The sequence below is a fragment of the Protopterus annectens genome, chromosome 3.part1 (genome assembly GCF_019279795.1).
Source record: "Protopterus annectens isolate FY-2018-M chromosome 3.part1, PAN1.0, whole genome shotgun sequence".
NCBI lineage: Eukaryota > Metazoa > Chordata > Ceratodontiformes > Protopteridae > Protopterus > Protopterus annectens.
In genome coordinates, this window is record NC_056732.1 from 480,919,198 (window position 1) to 480,935,928 (window position 16,731).

The following is a 16,731-nucleotide window of genomic DNA, read 5'->3' on the forward strand; positions in this document are numbered from 1 at the left end:
GCCTTCATGGTCAGACTCGCCATTGATGATATTTCTGCTGCCACCACTTGGTTTAATCCTGACACTTTTATATCACATTACAGGCTTGATTTCTTTTGGTTCCACAGTGCTTTGACATGTCCTCCTTTAAGGCCTCCCAGGGTAGATTGTAGCTGGGGACTCTGACCCGTACTGTGAGGAATAATGACATGGATAACATCAGGTAAAGAGTAATACACTTGGCATAACTTGGCATCTGTCTTATCCTATGTCATTATTCCGCACATTTCCTGCCATCCCCCTTCTTTGTTGGATCTTTTGAGGAAGTTGGAGTGTTGTGGGTCCAGGACTATTCCCCTTTCTACCTTTTGGGTTGTAGCAATACTGATTATGTTAGCAAAAATTATCTGAGGGGTAGAGGGCAGCAGGGGATATGGGAGAGGGAGGAGCTTGAGCCTTGGATCTGTCTAAGTTAAAAGTTGCAGGCTTGGATCCGATGTCTGATCCAAGACCCTACTGTGAGGAATAATGACTTCAGATAACACAGATGCCAAGTTATGGTAAGTACATAACTCTTTTTTTCTTGTCATATCCATTTAAGCTTATGTCACATCTTACAAAACTTTGTGTTATTGGAAGCCCTCACATAAACAAAAAAAAAAACCACCCCCAATACACTCCTAAAATGTGTTAACTTAATACTAGCACACAAAGCTACGTATAGCTTTGAATAGTGAAGTTTTACAGTTCTAATAGGAGTAGTTGTCACAAACTGACTGACTTAGGTTAACTTAAAAGGAATGTTATCCATGCTAAGATACATGGCACAGCCTGTGCTTCTACTAAGTGCTGTTTGGTTTGTCTTATTTGTATTACTCTCCCAAATTGGGAAAACACTTTCTCCTAGCCAGTGAAAGAAGTAGTCTGCTTTTATTACTCTTTATCAGATTGTCTCGATGGACACATCATGCTTCTGCAAGCGCTCATTTATTTGCTAGACAGTGTTCCTTTTTTATTTGCTTTCTTTTAAAACATGTTACTAGATCAAGCCAGGGGCCTTAATCCAGTCATTCCTCTGTGCAAGAATGAAAAAAAGCGCACAGTTTTTTTTGTTTCCTGCACTTTTGATCAACATTTTCTTCCTTTATATTATAGTTCTTACATTTATTAAAACTGAGCAAAGAGAAAGAAGGAAGAAGAAAAAAACAGGTGCCCATATTTACTTTATTATCCGTATTACATTCAAAATAACTGAGAAAACTTTATAACATGCAGATTATATAATGCATTATAAAACACTGTTAAGAGCAACATTTTGTTTTACTTGATTAACTCTTTCCTTCCTCTTTCCCCCTCCTACATGTTCTTCCAGACATTAATGGAATGAAGTAGTGCATATGCTTTAGAGTCTCCTGCAAGTTTAACAAAGTAAAAAAGTCCAGTATTTCCAGGTTTTCTTGTTCTGACATTTCACAAATATAATTAATGCTTTGTAATCCCACATTCATTTGTCAGTTTTGAGTTGCTAGTTTTATTCCTGTTGATCTCCATTTCCCAAATCCAGTCAGTGCTTCTTTTCCAACGTACTCTCAGTTCTTCTAGTCAACTCTTATCCTTTTTTTCTGTCTTTCAGACATTTTCTGTTGAAACATTGGAAAATGTTTCACTGGCACAGTCTCTGTGATCTTTATTATCAGAAGAACGAGATGCAGAATCTATTTTTTTTTTTTCATAACTCAGTTTTTGTTGGACAAATTTTGTATTTCCTCTATAGCATTCTGTGCCTCAGAAACTGATTATGTCCCTCCAGCAAAGAATATTCTGAAAATAGCTGGGTATAGTAGCTTGAGTCTCAAGCCTGCTTCTCAACATTCCCAGATTAGTGGAATAAATTTACTGTTCTGACTGGTGTACAGTGAGCAATCATTTTCCACAAACACTCTGTCTCCCACATTTATTACTTTGTTCTTCTGCCACAGTTTTGTCAGAATCAAATCCTTCTGCTGATAGGATTGCATCTGTACCATTAAAGGTCTAAGTTGCTTTCTCATGGTCAGGTTTGGAGCATGCACACAATGTGGCTTTTCAGTTAACTGCTCCTGCTGTAGAATTTATTTATTGACATTTGATTACTAGGAAAGTCCGACTGGGTAGAAGCCCATTTTCACCAGAGGCCTCTAGAGAAAAGCCTCAAATTTATTACAAAACATTTTAAGAAAAATAATTTTGCAATCTTTAAAAATAAAACAAAAACATCTGCAGTTTAAATAAGTATAGCAGATTAAACATAATATAAAACAATGATTAAAAATTGATTCAGGATATATGACGGTCATTTCATATTTAGATAAATTGTAGACCGTTTATACAGAAATTAAAGATAATGTACTCTAATACAAGTAGGAATTGCAGTATGAAGGGAGAGAAAACAGGCCTATGTTATAGTTAGAGAGAAAGTCAAGGAAGAAAATTAGCAGTAAGAAAGTAAGTGAATAAAGGAGAGTAAGGAAGTATAAAGAGTGAAAAGATGCATGTTCACATTTAGGGATATAATTTATCCTGGATTTGAGCAAGAACAGAGCCAGATTTTAGCTAGAATGACTTTCAAGGTGGATTTGAAAGATGGGAGGGGAGGGTATAGACCTGATGGATGCAGGTAGAGTTCCACTCCTTAGTAGACTTGTATGAGTACAGACAATACCCAGCAGATTTGCTAGGTTTGTAGACAGACAGGAGTTTTTGGTCACTGGATTGCAGTGACCACCTTGGGAACATAGTTGTGTAGAATGTTTATATAGTGCTGGACTGGCAGATGGATGCTGGATAATTTTATAGGTGGTAAGAAGTTGTGTATATGTTAGTTGATGTGGGAGCTCAAACCAATTTAGGCTTTTCAGTGCTATACAGTTGAGGGTTCTGAAAGGGGTATGTGCTGTCCACTTGCTTGTTTGTGCTTTCTTAAAATGAATGCAGTCTGTTCTTTCCAGCTTTTCCAGTACAGCAGAAAATCTCTGTTTTTCCCTACATGCTCTGTCCTCTAATTCTATTTTGAAACATCTCTTCTTGAGCAGTCTCATACTCCGCCAGCCTTTTCTTTATTCTTGACATCTAATTTTTGTAGTTTTATCACTTGATTTGAAAATCCTTTCAAAACTTCTATTTTTCCAGCCTTTTGTTATTTGGGTTGATACTCCTTCCGTGTTTTATTTTAATTGGCTCTGAGTGCATTTGACTTATTTTTTTTTCCTGTAGGTTACTGGAAGTCATGTCTTGCACCAAAGCTGGAGCTTGCACTGTTTTTTTGCTGAACAGCTGCAGAATTCTTCCCTGTCAGTGTGTTTCCTTCATCTTTTGTGATTGATTTTCTTTCAGTTTCTCTGAATTTCTTTTTTGCTGGCATCCAGGCAGTGCACTTACTAGCCAGTTACTGAAATTTACCCAAAATGTGCAAGTTTTCAGGCTCTATCTTCTGAGTTTTTCTCACTTGGAGAGCAGAAATTAAGCTGTTACTCAATATGCCAGCTCTCTTGGAAGTCTTGAAAAATGCTGCCTCTTCTGTTGTATTAAGATGGCATGCTTGGTTACATAATCAGAACTTGTCTTTAAAAGCTGAAATTTTGAATGCACCTTTAAGTTATAAATTGGTATTTGGGGCTTCTGTTACACAGATTGCCATATAGCATGATGATGGAGACAAATTAATGCATGGAGTGTCTAAGATGTTCCATGTACTCAAGTGCTCCCAAGCAAGGCATATTCCTTTCAGAGGACAAAGCAAACAAAAATCCCAGCCAAAGAAAAGTTTGGGATTGAAAAGGAAATGGCAGAAAGATAATTGTTTGAAGCCAAACACGAAGGGTTCCTTTCCAAAAAAGAATCAACCCCTCCATAAAGGAATGTCTCTGTGTCAGAGTACCCCAATCCCCTTCCTGCCTTCTTTTTCTCACCTTTCCACAGGCTTTCCCAGTCTCAAATTGGTTCTGGAAATAATTGGTAGAGGATACACTTGGTCTCTGTATCCTTCCCCTTTCAGGAGAATTCCCCCAAACCCACTAGACATGACAGAGCTGTTTCCTGCAATTCTACATAACATGGTAGACTCAGGGGTAACAGAACCAGTGCCTGCGATACTCCTAGGCAAAGGATGTTACTCCAGAATTTTTTTTAACCGCAACAAGTACTTTTGGAGACCAGTCCTAGATTTGTCCTTTCTAAATACCTTTACAAAAGTTTCAGAATTCAAAATGCTCACCTTGTATTTTGTCTTAGCATTGCTTTTAGACACTGTTATAGGGTCATAGGTAGGTACTAGGCTATCTTCCCAAAGGCATTTATAAGCTGAGCCAGAGTGTGTTAGCTTTCGCTGTCCCCTAAGATTAGTTCCCTGTGCCTCTGTCCAGCGGAGCCACTGAAGTGATCCCCGGGGTAAACTTTGTTTCCCATCCACTCGTCAAGGGGTTCTCTCTCTTTTATGGCAATTCATCTGTTTGACATTTAAACTTCCTTGAAATTGGGAGCAGTAGGAATATAAAGATTTACTGTGTTTGGTTTACATTATCAATTTTTTGCAATAGCCTTTGAGCTGTCAGCTGCACCTTGAGAGTTTTCAAAGTGTCTGGCCCCAGTGGTTGTTCATTGTAGAACCCAAGGCATACACATTTTCCTTATTTAGATGATTTGTTGATTTGTGTAGATTATTTATCCAGGTGCTTGGAGTCCTTAGACATGGTTGAATTCCTCTTTTCCTACTTGGTTTTCAGACTGAACCTTCAAAAGGCCTTCCTCACATCCTCTCAATGAATTGTTCTCCTGAGGTGTTGAATATTCACAGTGAAAAGAATGGTCTTTTCACCAGAAGACAGTGTTCTGACTTCTCAGGCCATTTTCTTGAAATCTTCTGTTCTAAACATAGCCTCAGCAAAGACGTTTTTCATATTTCTAGGTCTCATGGCATCAGTGATCCTCATGATACTACTAGCCAGACTACACATCTGAATAATTGTGTTTGAAGAATTGTTCAGCACAGCACTTTCATCCCTTAGCTTTCTAGGTACCAGTCCTGGAATATATGAAACAGGAACTGTGGTGGTGGAGGGATCAACTGTCTCTGAGTTTGGAACTCCCTTTCTGACTTCAGACCTCAGTTTAGTCTGTCCAGATAAACTGTTCCAATTTTGTGTGGGGAGCAGTGTCCATGGGAGTCCAAATGTAAAGCTCGTGAGGTCTTCATATCATGCCAGAGCATATAAATGCAAAAGAGACGTAGTCAGTGATTCATGCCTTAAATTCTTCACTAGTTATGGATTACAGGTCCTCTTGTAGTGGTTACATATGACCGCTATCATGATGTATACCTTAAAAAGCAAGGGGGTACAGGAGGATACCCTCTTTGCTGTTTGGTTGTGATGGCCTGAGAGTTGGCTCTACAGCATTTTCTTACTCTTCATACCTCATACATTCCGAGCAAAACACAGTGGCAGACCAACCCTCATGAGTGGAAGCTCCATGTAGAGGTCTTCCAGGACTTGGTCCAGATGTGGAGACCATTTCAAGTAGATCTGTTCACCTACTTTCAAAGCACATATCTGAAAAAAATATTTTCAATGCATCCTTGCAGCCACTCTTATTCACATGGTTAGGAATGATCTGTATGTATTTCCACCCTTTCCAGTGATTCCCAAAGTACTTCTAAGGATGCAGAAAGATTTACCAAAGATTATTGTGGTAACCCCCTTTAGGCCCAGCAAAGTTGGTTGTCTCAATTTATGGAATTGACCAAGGGTAATTACCACAAGCTTCCTCACATACTAGATCTGGTCACCCAGCATCAGGGGCAAATGGTGCACCCCAGCTTATGAACAATTGTAGCTGACAGTGTGGATGATTCTTTTTTGTGGGTCTATATTAAATTCTTGAATGCCGACAATGTCTAATCTGACATTGTCGACACTTGAATAGCAAAACTGCAGAACATCGCACAAGTAAACTGAAATCTCTGTAAAGGGAGATTTTCATTTATTTCATTGTAGTGTGGTCTCGGAGTTGGTATATTTAAGTAGAGGGTTGTGGGGGATGCAGGGGGCTTGCCCCCCTGCCTACATGATTTAGTTATTTTTGTTGTTTTTATTTTTTTTTCTGAACATTCGATGTTTTAACAGTTCGATCACTAAATCGACCTTTAGTGATTCGAACTGTTAAATATTTGATGTTCTAATATAGACCCTATTTTGATACCTTTTAGGTGCCTGTTCCATGAGTATGTGCAGCAGGTGTTTAAGGAGGCCAGAAAACCTGTAACCAGAAAATCTTATTTTTACAAGTGGAAGAGGTTTTCTAGGTGGTGCCTAGCCAATAACAGAGGTCCTGAAAAGACTTTGACCCCTCTAAGTAGCTCACACAAGTTTTTTATAACTAGAGATGGTTTGTCATTTGCTTCTAACAAAGAGCATCTTGGTGCCATCTTGGCTTGTCTGCCTATATATCCTCCTTTGTCTTGTGGTCAAACCATTTATGAAAGGAGCATTTCATGTGAAACCCCCTTGAAAGCAAATTCCTCCTCCTTGACATCACTGTTTTGTTCTTAAAATGTTGATCTTGCCTCTTTTGAACCTTTGTAGTTCATTACTTAGACTTTTTTTTTCTCATTTCTGTCACATCTGCAAGGTGAGGTTCTGAGCTGCAAGCTCTAATGGTGGGCTTAACCCTATCTGATTTTTCACAAATACTTTATTGTCCTGCACTAATCCATCATTCACGCCTAAAGTTGTTTCTGAATTTATCTTGAATAGTCACTCTTCCAGTGTTTTGTCCTGATGCAATAAACAAGGAAGAAAAGATTCTACATACGTTGGATGCGCATAGGCAGTCCAAGTACTGCCTTGATAGAACAAAGCCCTTTAGCCAGTGCTGAACAGCTTTCTATCCCCTATGTGAGGGCTAAGAAAGGTCAACCTGTCTTTAAGCAGAGTACTGAATAGTGGTTGTACTCTGCTGTTTTCAGTTGCTCCCACCTTGATAAATCTTTTCCAGGCAAGGTTAAGGCTAGGGCCTTATTCTCTTTGATAGCATATTGGAAAGAGGTGGACCGTAGAAGCATTTAGAGGCATCATCTTTGTCCTCTGTTCATATCTTCACAAAGTGCTGTGAACTGGATTTCTTTTCAAGGTCTTGAGAAGGCTTTGCTAGGACCATTTGCCAGGGGCTCCTGGATTCTTATCCTTCCACCTCACATGTAGGGTAAACTGTTGTAATGGTCAATGTAGTATATTTAAGTCCTACCTATCTATATCAGTAGATGTATGAAGTCTTTACTGTCTCAGTGGCAGCATTCACTCTCATTCCCCCAAGTTGTGCATAGTTGAGGTGGGTTTCAACCTGTTTGACTTGGTTGTGCTTGAATTTGTTTTTTTATATAGTATTGTGATTGGCTGTGAATTTACTCTTGCTAAATGATTATCAGTTCAGGTACTTTACTCTCCTTTGTAGAAAGTGAAAAAGCCTGAACACTCACTCCCTGTGATAGTTGAAGGCTTCCCTTTCAGGATATGTTCAGAAATCTCCTGACAGAGGAGAGAGAGAGAGGAGGAGTATGATCTTTTGAAAGCTGGCCAGTCATGGGTTGCCTTGGTAGGTAACCCAAAATGCCACGGAGTTTGAGGGATATGAACATATACTGTTATTGGTAATATGGACTAATATGACTGTAGTTTTTCTGTTAACACTGTGCTGTCCCCAATGTTTTTGTAATTTTATTAGTTTATCTGAAATAACTAAAGTATTTTCTTTTTTGAGCTTTTTATTTAACTTTAAATGTTCATTCAGTTTTTCAAGTATTTTAAGCACCCCAAGTGCATTTGATTTATTTAGTCTCTAAATTCCTGGAAGCCATCTCCTTGCACCAAAGCCGAAACTTGAGCTTTTTGCTGAACAGTTCCTGGATTCTTCCCAGCCAGAGTTTTATTTCTTCTTTTTTATTCGTATTTCTTCTTTGTTGGCATATAGGCAGGTTAATTGCTAGCCAGTGAGTGTGTCATACCCAGACTGGTAGTTTTTACTGTCTTTTTTTCAGTTTTTTGGTTTTCGCATTGGGAATGCTCAGTGTGTTGCCATCATGGAGATCCTCCTTTCTTGTGCAGGTCATCCTTGATAGCACATGCTGTGTAATGAAATGTACTTTCTTGGGTTAAACTGCAAAGGATTTTGAATGTCTAACAGTACCCCTACCTGTTAAACGAAGGTGTTATCTAAATGAATATATATATATATATATATATATATATATGTATGTATGTATGTATGTATGTATATATATATATATATATATATATATATATATATATATATATAGCTGTCCATTCAACTGTAGTGTCATAATTAATAAGGTCACAACGTGGTTGGCTTTGTGGTGTAGTGTGTCAAAGCCATGCATATGACCTAAGTTCAGGTAGTGTTCCATCACTGGAAGAGCCTGGCAAAGGAGGATGGGAATAAATAGCCATTGGTAGCTTTCCTTTATGGGGGAGAGGTGGTAGGTGGTTTTAGTCTGAGCACTTAACCACCAGTCAAGCAGAAACTTATGATGCTACAAAATAGCCTTGACTGGGGACCTGTGGTTGGCACTTCTAAGCAAGTGATGGTAGCCCTTATTGTGTGTGGCTGCTAGCTCCATAGCCAGGGAGTGAATGGGAGCGGCTATAATAAAGCTGGTACTCATGTTAGCCAGCAGGGATGGTATTAGAGCTTAACTAAAAGCCCAGTCATTGCCCGCAGGACCACGACAAGTTTTCATGTGCCCCTGGATCTTGGCCCCCCTCTAGTCATCTCCCACCCTCCTGCTGGGGACTTCCAGAAGCAGGGAAATGAATGGCTCTAGAACCATGGGGAGGCATAATGGTCAGTAGGTACAAAGGTCAAAATAAGCATAGAATAATCACAGAGAACTATACAGTATAGTAAAACTTGTTATTATTCAGAAGTAAAGTATTTCCTTTGAATTTTGCCCAGTGTATTTTCTTCAGAACTTTAGTGGTTGAAAAGTATTAACCTGAATCTACTGATGAACATAATGTTGTGTTTCAAGAAAACTCATTGGAATGTGTATAATTTTGTTGTACTGATGGCTGTTAACTTTGTGTGTTTGTGGCTTACATTTTTCTGTGGTGCTGTCATAACATGTATATTTACAGAATGCTCATATTAGATAATTTTTGTATTTTCAGGAACATGTGGCACTCATTCTCCATATATGAGACCCGTGTATCCAACCAAGACCTTCCCAAACCTCTACACCCTGGCTACAGTGAGTTGAGTTCTATAGTGTCTTCAAAGTACTTATCTACTGCTGTAGGCTTAATTTTGCTGCTTTAACATTTCATGATTTATACATCAGTCTCACTGATTTATTTATGAAAGTCTGTATATTTCTTATTTGTACACCAAACAATTCTTTTTTTTAATGTTTGATGTTAAGTTGTCAATCTCGCCTTCATTCTTGCTGGATGGGTTCGGAGCCGATCCTCGGCTCCGACTCGGCACTTGCTAAGCTCGAGAGTCACTTTTACCAGCTCGAGGCAGCCCCATATCCCATGATGCAAGGCGGTAATTACCCAGATCTCGTTTGCCGCTTCGCTAGTGAGGTCTTCCTTTTTACCAGCTCCTGGTAAGTGATATTTTTCTAGCTATTTGTCAAGTTTTAAGAGCCCAATACCCTAATTGTTGGTCCTTTTTAGTATCCATTCTATCCTCAGTGTACTTTCACTTAGCTCCATACCCCTTTCTGTCCTAGTTCTTTAGTTTAGTTTTTCGGGCCTTAGGCCTTTCCCACCCTCACAGTTCCTGTCAGGATTCCCTCAGGTGTGTGTTGTGTCACTCTATTTAATAACTAATTTTGTTAGTTATTATTAATATATTTTAGTTGTTAGTGTCTTGGTTGGACTGATTGGTGTGTGTGAGTGTTTAAGCACCTAGATATGTCCAAAGATACTAGGGTCTCAGGTTTCAAGAAGTGTGACTCGTGCTGTCAGAAGATGTCTCTGACAGACGGTCACACTTCTTGTATTTATTGCCTGGGACCCCTACACCTGCAGGACTCCTGTGCTATATGTCATTCTTTCAGCCAGAGAGTCCTGCAGGAACGTAGAAATAAGTTGATCCTTAGGGATCTACTTAAACCAGAGAGCTCCCCGGCTAAACTTGGCTCCGGGAAGTCCTCTAAGCCACCCAAGACCCAGGCTTCGGTGTCCAAGTCTGTGGTCTTGGTTCCGACTCCGCCGGAGTCTACATCGGCTCCGTCCGGAGCCGATCCTTCCTTGTTGGAAGCTTCTGTGCCGGCGCCGATACCTTTGCTTCGACACCCCAGCGTCGAAGCATGTCTTGGCTCCGGCTGGAGCCGAGATATCTCCTCTCGGAGCCGACAAGTTGTCGGCTCCACCTGGAGCCGAACGTTCCTTGGCTCCGATGGCTCCGTCCAAAAAGAGGTCTAGATCTTCTTCTTTGGAATCTATTCACTCGGCTCCAGCCTCCCCCTTGCTTTCGGAGCGGAGCCATCGGAGCCGATCATCGAGGTCTTCCAGGCTTTCAGACCACGATTTAGAGAGAGTGGTAAGTAGGCTATTAAAGTCACAGGCACTAGCCCAGATTCTCCATAGCCCGTCTCATCAGACGTCAGCTATTATACATCCCCCTGAAATTCCTCCTTCGACTCTCCTACAGAGCTCGGAGCCGGAGATTATTGGTACCGTGACTGTTGCTGCGTCAGAGCAGATACCACACTTTTCGGCTCCGTCATCCTCGACTCCTATCTCCTCCTTGAGACCTTCCTTGGAGGGATCCGGGCGTCGGGCTTCCCTAGTTGGTTCCGAGGGGGCGAGTGACATCGGACCCTTGTCCGACCCCGTTCTCCCTCTAGGAGCTGCGGCCTTGGTGAGCTCGGCCCCGACATCTACTTCGGAGCCTTCCCTTTCGGTGGGACCAGGGATCCCTGTTTCTTCGGAGTGGGATCTCTCGGCTCTCCCTGGGAGGGGAGCCTTCGAGGTGAAGAGGAGTGTGCTAGCCCCAGAGCTTAGCCAGCAGTCGGTTCCTTTAGCTCCTCCCTCTACGGTGCCTGTAGATGCCTCTTCCCGTTCTCTTGCTCCCGAACCCAGAGATCCATCGCCAAAGGTCTCCCCATTGGGAAGAACTTCCTCTTCCGAGGTTTCTCCTGATCCTTCAGGTGAACCCCCGCGTAAGAGGACTTGCAAGAGGAAGCACTTAGACTCCCCTGAGTCTACAACCTCAGATACCGATTTAGATGAGTCGGAGGGGTCCCCAAGATCCCCCTCTGAGGATGTCTCCTTTTCAGACATCCTTGAGCTCCTGAAACAGATGGGGAACTGGCCCTCCATTAACCCCTCCAAGGATGAATCGGTATACCTGGAGGCCTTTGGATCTCGACCCTCCACCTCCTGGGTGTCTCCGCCTTTCGACCATCTTATGGAGGTCATAGCTCGAAAGGCGTGGGCATCTCCTGATTCGGTGGAACCAGTCCCTAGGAGACCTTCAAAATTTATTACGGCCCCCGCAGAAAAGCAGTTTCTTACTAAAGGTGTCCCGGTTGATGCCATGGTGGTGGCGGCCACCACTAAGAAGGAACTTGCAGATCCTTCCGTACCAGTCCATCCTCCTAACAAAGAGTCCAGGACTATGGACAGGTATGGTAAGCGGATGTTTTCCTCAGCGACCTTTGCTATGCATTCGCTGAATTATTTATGTCACTTCACCAGACTTCAAAGGGACATCCTTAAAGAATTAGGTGAAGTAGTACAGGATCCTTCAGCAGCAGGGGCTCAGGAAAAGATTGCTTCTCAGCTGGGAATCCTTAACTCCATAGCTAACTCCTCCATGCGGCTCATTTCTTATGCAGCCGATGGGGCGAGTAGAGCTGCAGGCACAGGAGTGGCTCTCGGACGTCAGTCCTGGATGCGGCTCTGTAATTTTGCAGACCCCTTTAAGGCGTCCTTCACAAACTCTCCCTTTGATGGGTCAACTTTGTTTGGCCCTCAGGTGAAGGACACGTTGACCAGGTGTGAGCAAGATGGCAAGACTCTTTCTGCCGTAGGAGTCCGTTTCTCCACTCCTTCTAGACCTTACCCCAAAGGTCAGAAGGGAGGGAAAATGTGGTTCCGAAAATCACAAGAAGTCACGCCTGACGCACGTGGTCAGTTTACCCCCAGAGGCAGAGGGGGTAATAATAACAGACGCCGCCCTAGGGGCAGAGGGGGTCCGCAGAACCAGGGCTCCAGAGAGCCTCTCTCTGACAAGCCCTTCCAGCATCCTTGAGGTGTTGCCCGACTGCCCACCCTTGGAGGCAGTCGGGAGAAGATTGTCGCTGTACCCAGAAGCCTGGCTTTCCCTCTCTCAAGACAAATGGGTACAGTCGATCATATCCGAGGGTTACAAGATTCCTTTCAAGGAAAGCCCCTTCCCTCACAAAGGTTCCCTTCCAGACGTACCACCCGGTCTAAGGGAAATTGCAAAATTAGTGGTGTCAAAGCTTCTAAGGAAAAGAGCCATCCAGCCAGTACCAAAAGATCATATAGAGTCCGGAATCTACTCAAGGTTCTTTTTGGTCCCCAAAAGACGGAGACTGGAGACCAATATTAGACCTCAGCAGACTAAACAAGTCTGTCAAAAAGACGAGATTTCGGATGGTCACACTTCAATCGGTTTTGCCCTTTCTGGGCAAAGACAACTGGATGTGCTCTATAGACCTTCAGGATGCGTACTATCACATAAAAATCCACAGACGCTCCAGAAGGTTTCTCCGCTTTTGGCTGGGGACCAGTCATTTTCAGTTCAGAGCCCTGCCCTTTGGTCTCACTACAGCCCCCAGAGTGTTCACCAAATGCATGGCAGTGGTCACGGCTCACCTGAGGCGTCTAGGATTCCAGGTGTTTCCGTATCTCGACGACTGGCTCCTCTCAGCCACCGCCAGGCATCAACTCATCCGAGCCAGAGACCACACCCTACGTCTCTGCAGTCAATTGGGAATTTCGGTAAACTTCGAAAAGTCCTCCTTATCGCCCTGCCAATTATAGGCGCAAATCTAGACACTACTCGGATGTCAGCCAACCTAACAAGTCAGAGAATCCTAGATATCCAAAACCATGTTCGAATCATCCTTGCCAGCAAAAAGGTACAAGCCAGGCTGGTTTTGAAAGTGTTGTGCCTCATGGCTGCTGCCATCACACTTCTTCCTCTGGCCCGTTTTTACATGCGTCTTCTACAATGGATGTTGTTCACACAATGGTCCTTCCAGCAGCTTCCCATGCGTCACAAGATCCTAGTGACACAGACCTGCAAGAACCATCTATCCTGGTGGATTTCCTCTCCTCTAGTCCATCAGGGCAGACCATTTGTTCCCCCGGCCCCGGTAGCCACGGTCACTTCGGATGCCTCCCTGATCGGGTGGGGGGGGCATTATCAGGGCAGGATGGGTCATGGCACAGGCAAACCCTTCGAATACCACCTGCACATAAATGTCCTAGAGATGAGAGCAGTGCTTTTAACGTTGCAAGCCCTCAACGACTTTCTTCCCTTAGGAACTATTGCAGTTCACACGGACAACATGTCCGTGGTGTGGTACATCAACAAGCAGGGCGGAACCAAGTCCTATCCCTTGTGTCGAGAGGCTCTCAAACTTTGGCAATGGGCGATCTCCTCTCATCTGTTTCTGGTAGCAACGCATATCCCTGGGAAAAACAACATAATAGCGGACAGATTGAGCAGAGCTATACTCATGCCTCACGAGTGGTCTCTCAAGCAATCCATAGTGGAAGAGATTTTTCAGAAGTGGGGCCGCCCATGCTGCGATCTTTTTGCTACTCCTCTAAACAGCAAATGCCCAGACTACTTTTCTCTCTTCCAACTTCTGGGCCATCCCCCCAGAGACGCCTACCCAAGATTGGCCCCAGGGACTCCTTTATGCTTTCCCCTTTTCCATTGATTCCACAGGTACTCCAGAAAGCATCCGTTTTGAGAGCCAAAATGATTCTCATTGCCCCTTACTGGCCTCGACAAATTTGGTTCCCGTTCCTTCATCGCCATCTCTTGGTGCAGCCTTGGCATCTGGACCCAGTACCAGATCTTCTCACCCACCAGTTGGGTCAACTGCACCGGTCCGTTCCTTCCCTCAACCTCACAGCTTGGTTGCTCCACTTCCTTCCTTAGCCAGGCTTCCTATGATCTCTAACCCCGTTAGAGACATCATAGTAGCTTCTCTTAAGTCCTCTACCAGGAGGATTTACTCTAGTAAGTGGAAACGCTTCTCCCTCTGGGCGAAAGATAAGAACATAGATCCCTTTACTGCCCCGGTTCAGTCAGTCTTGGATTTTCTGGCAGAAATTTTTCACTCAGGTTCTTCCTCTTCCACAGTTAAAGTTCAGTTGGCAGCAATCTCCAACTTTCATGTCGAGTTTGCAGACCACAACATTGTCCCACAAGCTTTGTAAAGCCTTTCTTAAAGGGGTGTTCCTTCTAAAGCCCCCTGTTAGGAATCCTCCACCACAGTGCGACCTAAATTTAGTGCGGGCATCCTTGATACTTCCCCCTTTCGAACCGGCTGCTTCATGTTCATTAAAGTTTCTTTCTTGGAAGACACTCTTTCTTGTCGCCATTACCTCGGCTAGAAGAGTGTCGGAACTTCATGCCCTATCTGTTCATCCCCCTTATTAGGTCTTCCACAAGGACAGGGTATCCTTGAGAACCAATCCATCCTTTTTGCCCAAGGTTGCTTCTAAGACAAATTTAAACCAATCCATTGATCTTCCTGTATTTTTTCCAGATTATTCAAACAGGGCGAAACAAACATTGCATTACCTTGATGTTCACCGCCAACAGACCGAAGCAATTTAGGAAATCTGATCAACTCTTCCTTTCTTATGCTGAAAATAAAAAAGGTCTCCCTGTTTCTAAAGTGACCTTATCCAGATGGCTATCTTCCACCATTTCTGACATTTATCAACTTAGGGGCAAACAACTCAGCTCAAAACCTAAAGCACATTCCACGAGAGGCCTAGCCAGTTCTACAGCTTTTCAGGCTAGGCTGCCCTTAGATACTATTTGTGCAGCAGCCACTTGGGCCACTCCTCATACCTTTGTTTCTCATTACAAATTGGATTTGGCCTCCAGGGATAGGGCAAGCTTTTGGTTCCACAGTTCTCAAGAGTCTGTTCCATTGAGCCACCCAGGATAGAGGTGCTAGGACGCGGTCCCATCCAGCAAGAATGAAGGCGAGATTGACAACTTAACATTTAGAAGTTATGTACCTACCATAACGTTCCATGTTAGTTGTCTTCTCGCCTTCTTTCTTCGTCCTCCCTCCTGTCCCCCTAGCCTGGGCAGACCTTGATCTCCTCTTTCTCTGGAAGATTCTTCTTCCTTGGACACCAGTTAGTTGGCCTTGATTACCTGGTTTCCTTTAAAGCCTTTTAGGCTAGTTGTTCCTCATTCCTTAGTGGAAAGTTTTTGCAGGAGTCCGTTTCTCCACCCTTCTAGACCTTACCCCAAAGGTCAGAAGGGAGGAAAATGTGGTTCAAAATCACAAGGAGTCACGCCTGACACGTGGTCAGTTTACCCCCAGAGGCAGAGGGGTAATAACAGACCCCCCCTAGGGGCAGAGGGGTCCGAGAACCAGGGCCAGAGAGCCTCTCTGACAACCCCTCCCAGCACCCCGGGGGTGTTGCCCGCCCCCCCCCCCTGGGAGGCAGCCGGGGGAAGATTGTCGCTGTACCCAGAAGCCTGGCTTTCCCTCTCTCAAGACAAATGGGTACAGTCGATCATATCCGAGGGTTACAAATTCCTTTCAAGGAAAGCCCTTCCCCTCAAAGGTTCCCTTCCAGACGTCCACCCGGTCTAGGGAAATTGCAAAATTAGGGTGTCAAAGCTTCTAAAAAAGAGCCATCCAGCCAGTACCAACAGACCTTTTAGAGCCCGGGAATCTACTCAAGGTTCTTTTGGTCCCCAAAAGAGGGGAGACTGGAGACCAATATTAGACCTCAGCAGACTAAACAAGTCTGTCAAAAGACAAGATTTCGGTTCACACTTCAATCGATTTTGCCCTTTCTGGGCAAAGACAACTGGATGTGCTCATAGACCTTCAGGATGCGTACTATCACATAAAATCCACAGACGCTCCAGAAGGTTTCTCCGCTGGCTGGGGACCAGTCTTTTTCAATTCAGAGCCCTGCCCTTTGGTCTCACTACAGCCCCAGAGTGTTCACCAAATGCATGGCAGTGGTCACGGCTCACCTGAGACGCCAAGGATTCCAGGTGTTTCCGATCTCGACGACTGGCTCCTCTCAGCCACCACCAGGCATCAACTTCTCCAAGCCAGAGATACCCCCTACGTCTCTGCAGTCAATTGGGAATTTCGTCAACTTAAAAGTCCTCCTTATCGCCCTCCCAAACCTTATAGGCGCAAATCTAGACACTACTCGGATGTCAGCAAACCTAACAAGTCAGAGAATCCTAGATATCCAAAACCATGTTGGGATCATCCTTGCCAGCAAAAGGTACAAGCCAGGCTGGTCCTGAAAGTGTTGGGCCTCATGGCTGCTGCCATCACACTTCTTCCTCTGGCCCGTTTTACATGCTTCTACAATGGATGTTGTTCACCCAATGGTCCTTCCAGCAGCTTCCCATGCGCACAAGATCCTGGTGACACAGACCTGCAAGAACCATCTATCCTGGTGGATTTCCCCTCCCCTAGTCCATCAG

At 43.8% G+C, this 16,731-nt stretch overlaps 1 protein-coding gene across 1 annotated transcript in view; it reads left to right on the plus strand.

Moving 5' to 3' along the window:
- ENPP2 (ectonucleotide pyrophosphatase/phosphodiesterase 2) overlaps positions 1 to 16,731 on the plus strand; it is a gene marked incomplete in the record, with an annotated part of 2,364,887 nt that overhangs the window by 50,608 nt on the left and 2,297,548 nt on the right. The window contains 1 exon segment of the mRNA XM_044066921.1: positions 9,198 to 9,277. Coding sequence (XP_043922856.1) covers positions 9,198 to 9,277 — 80 coding nt within the window.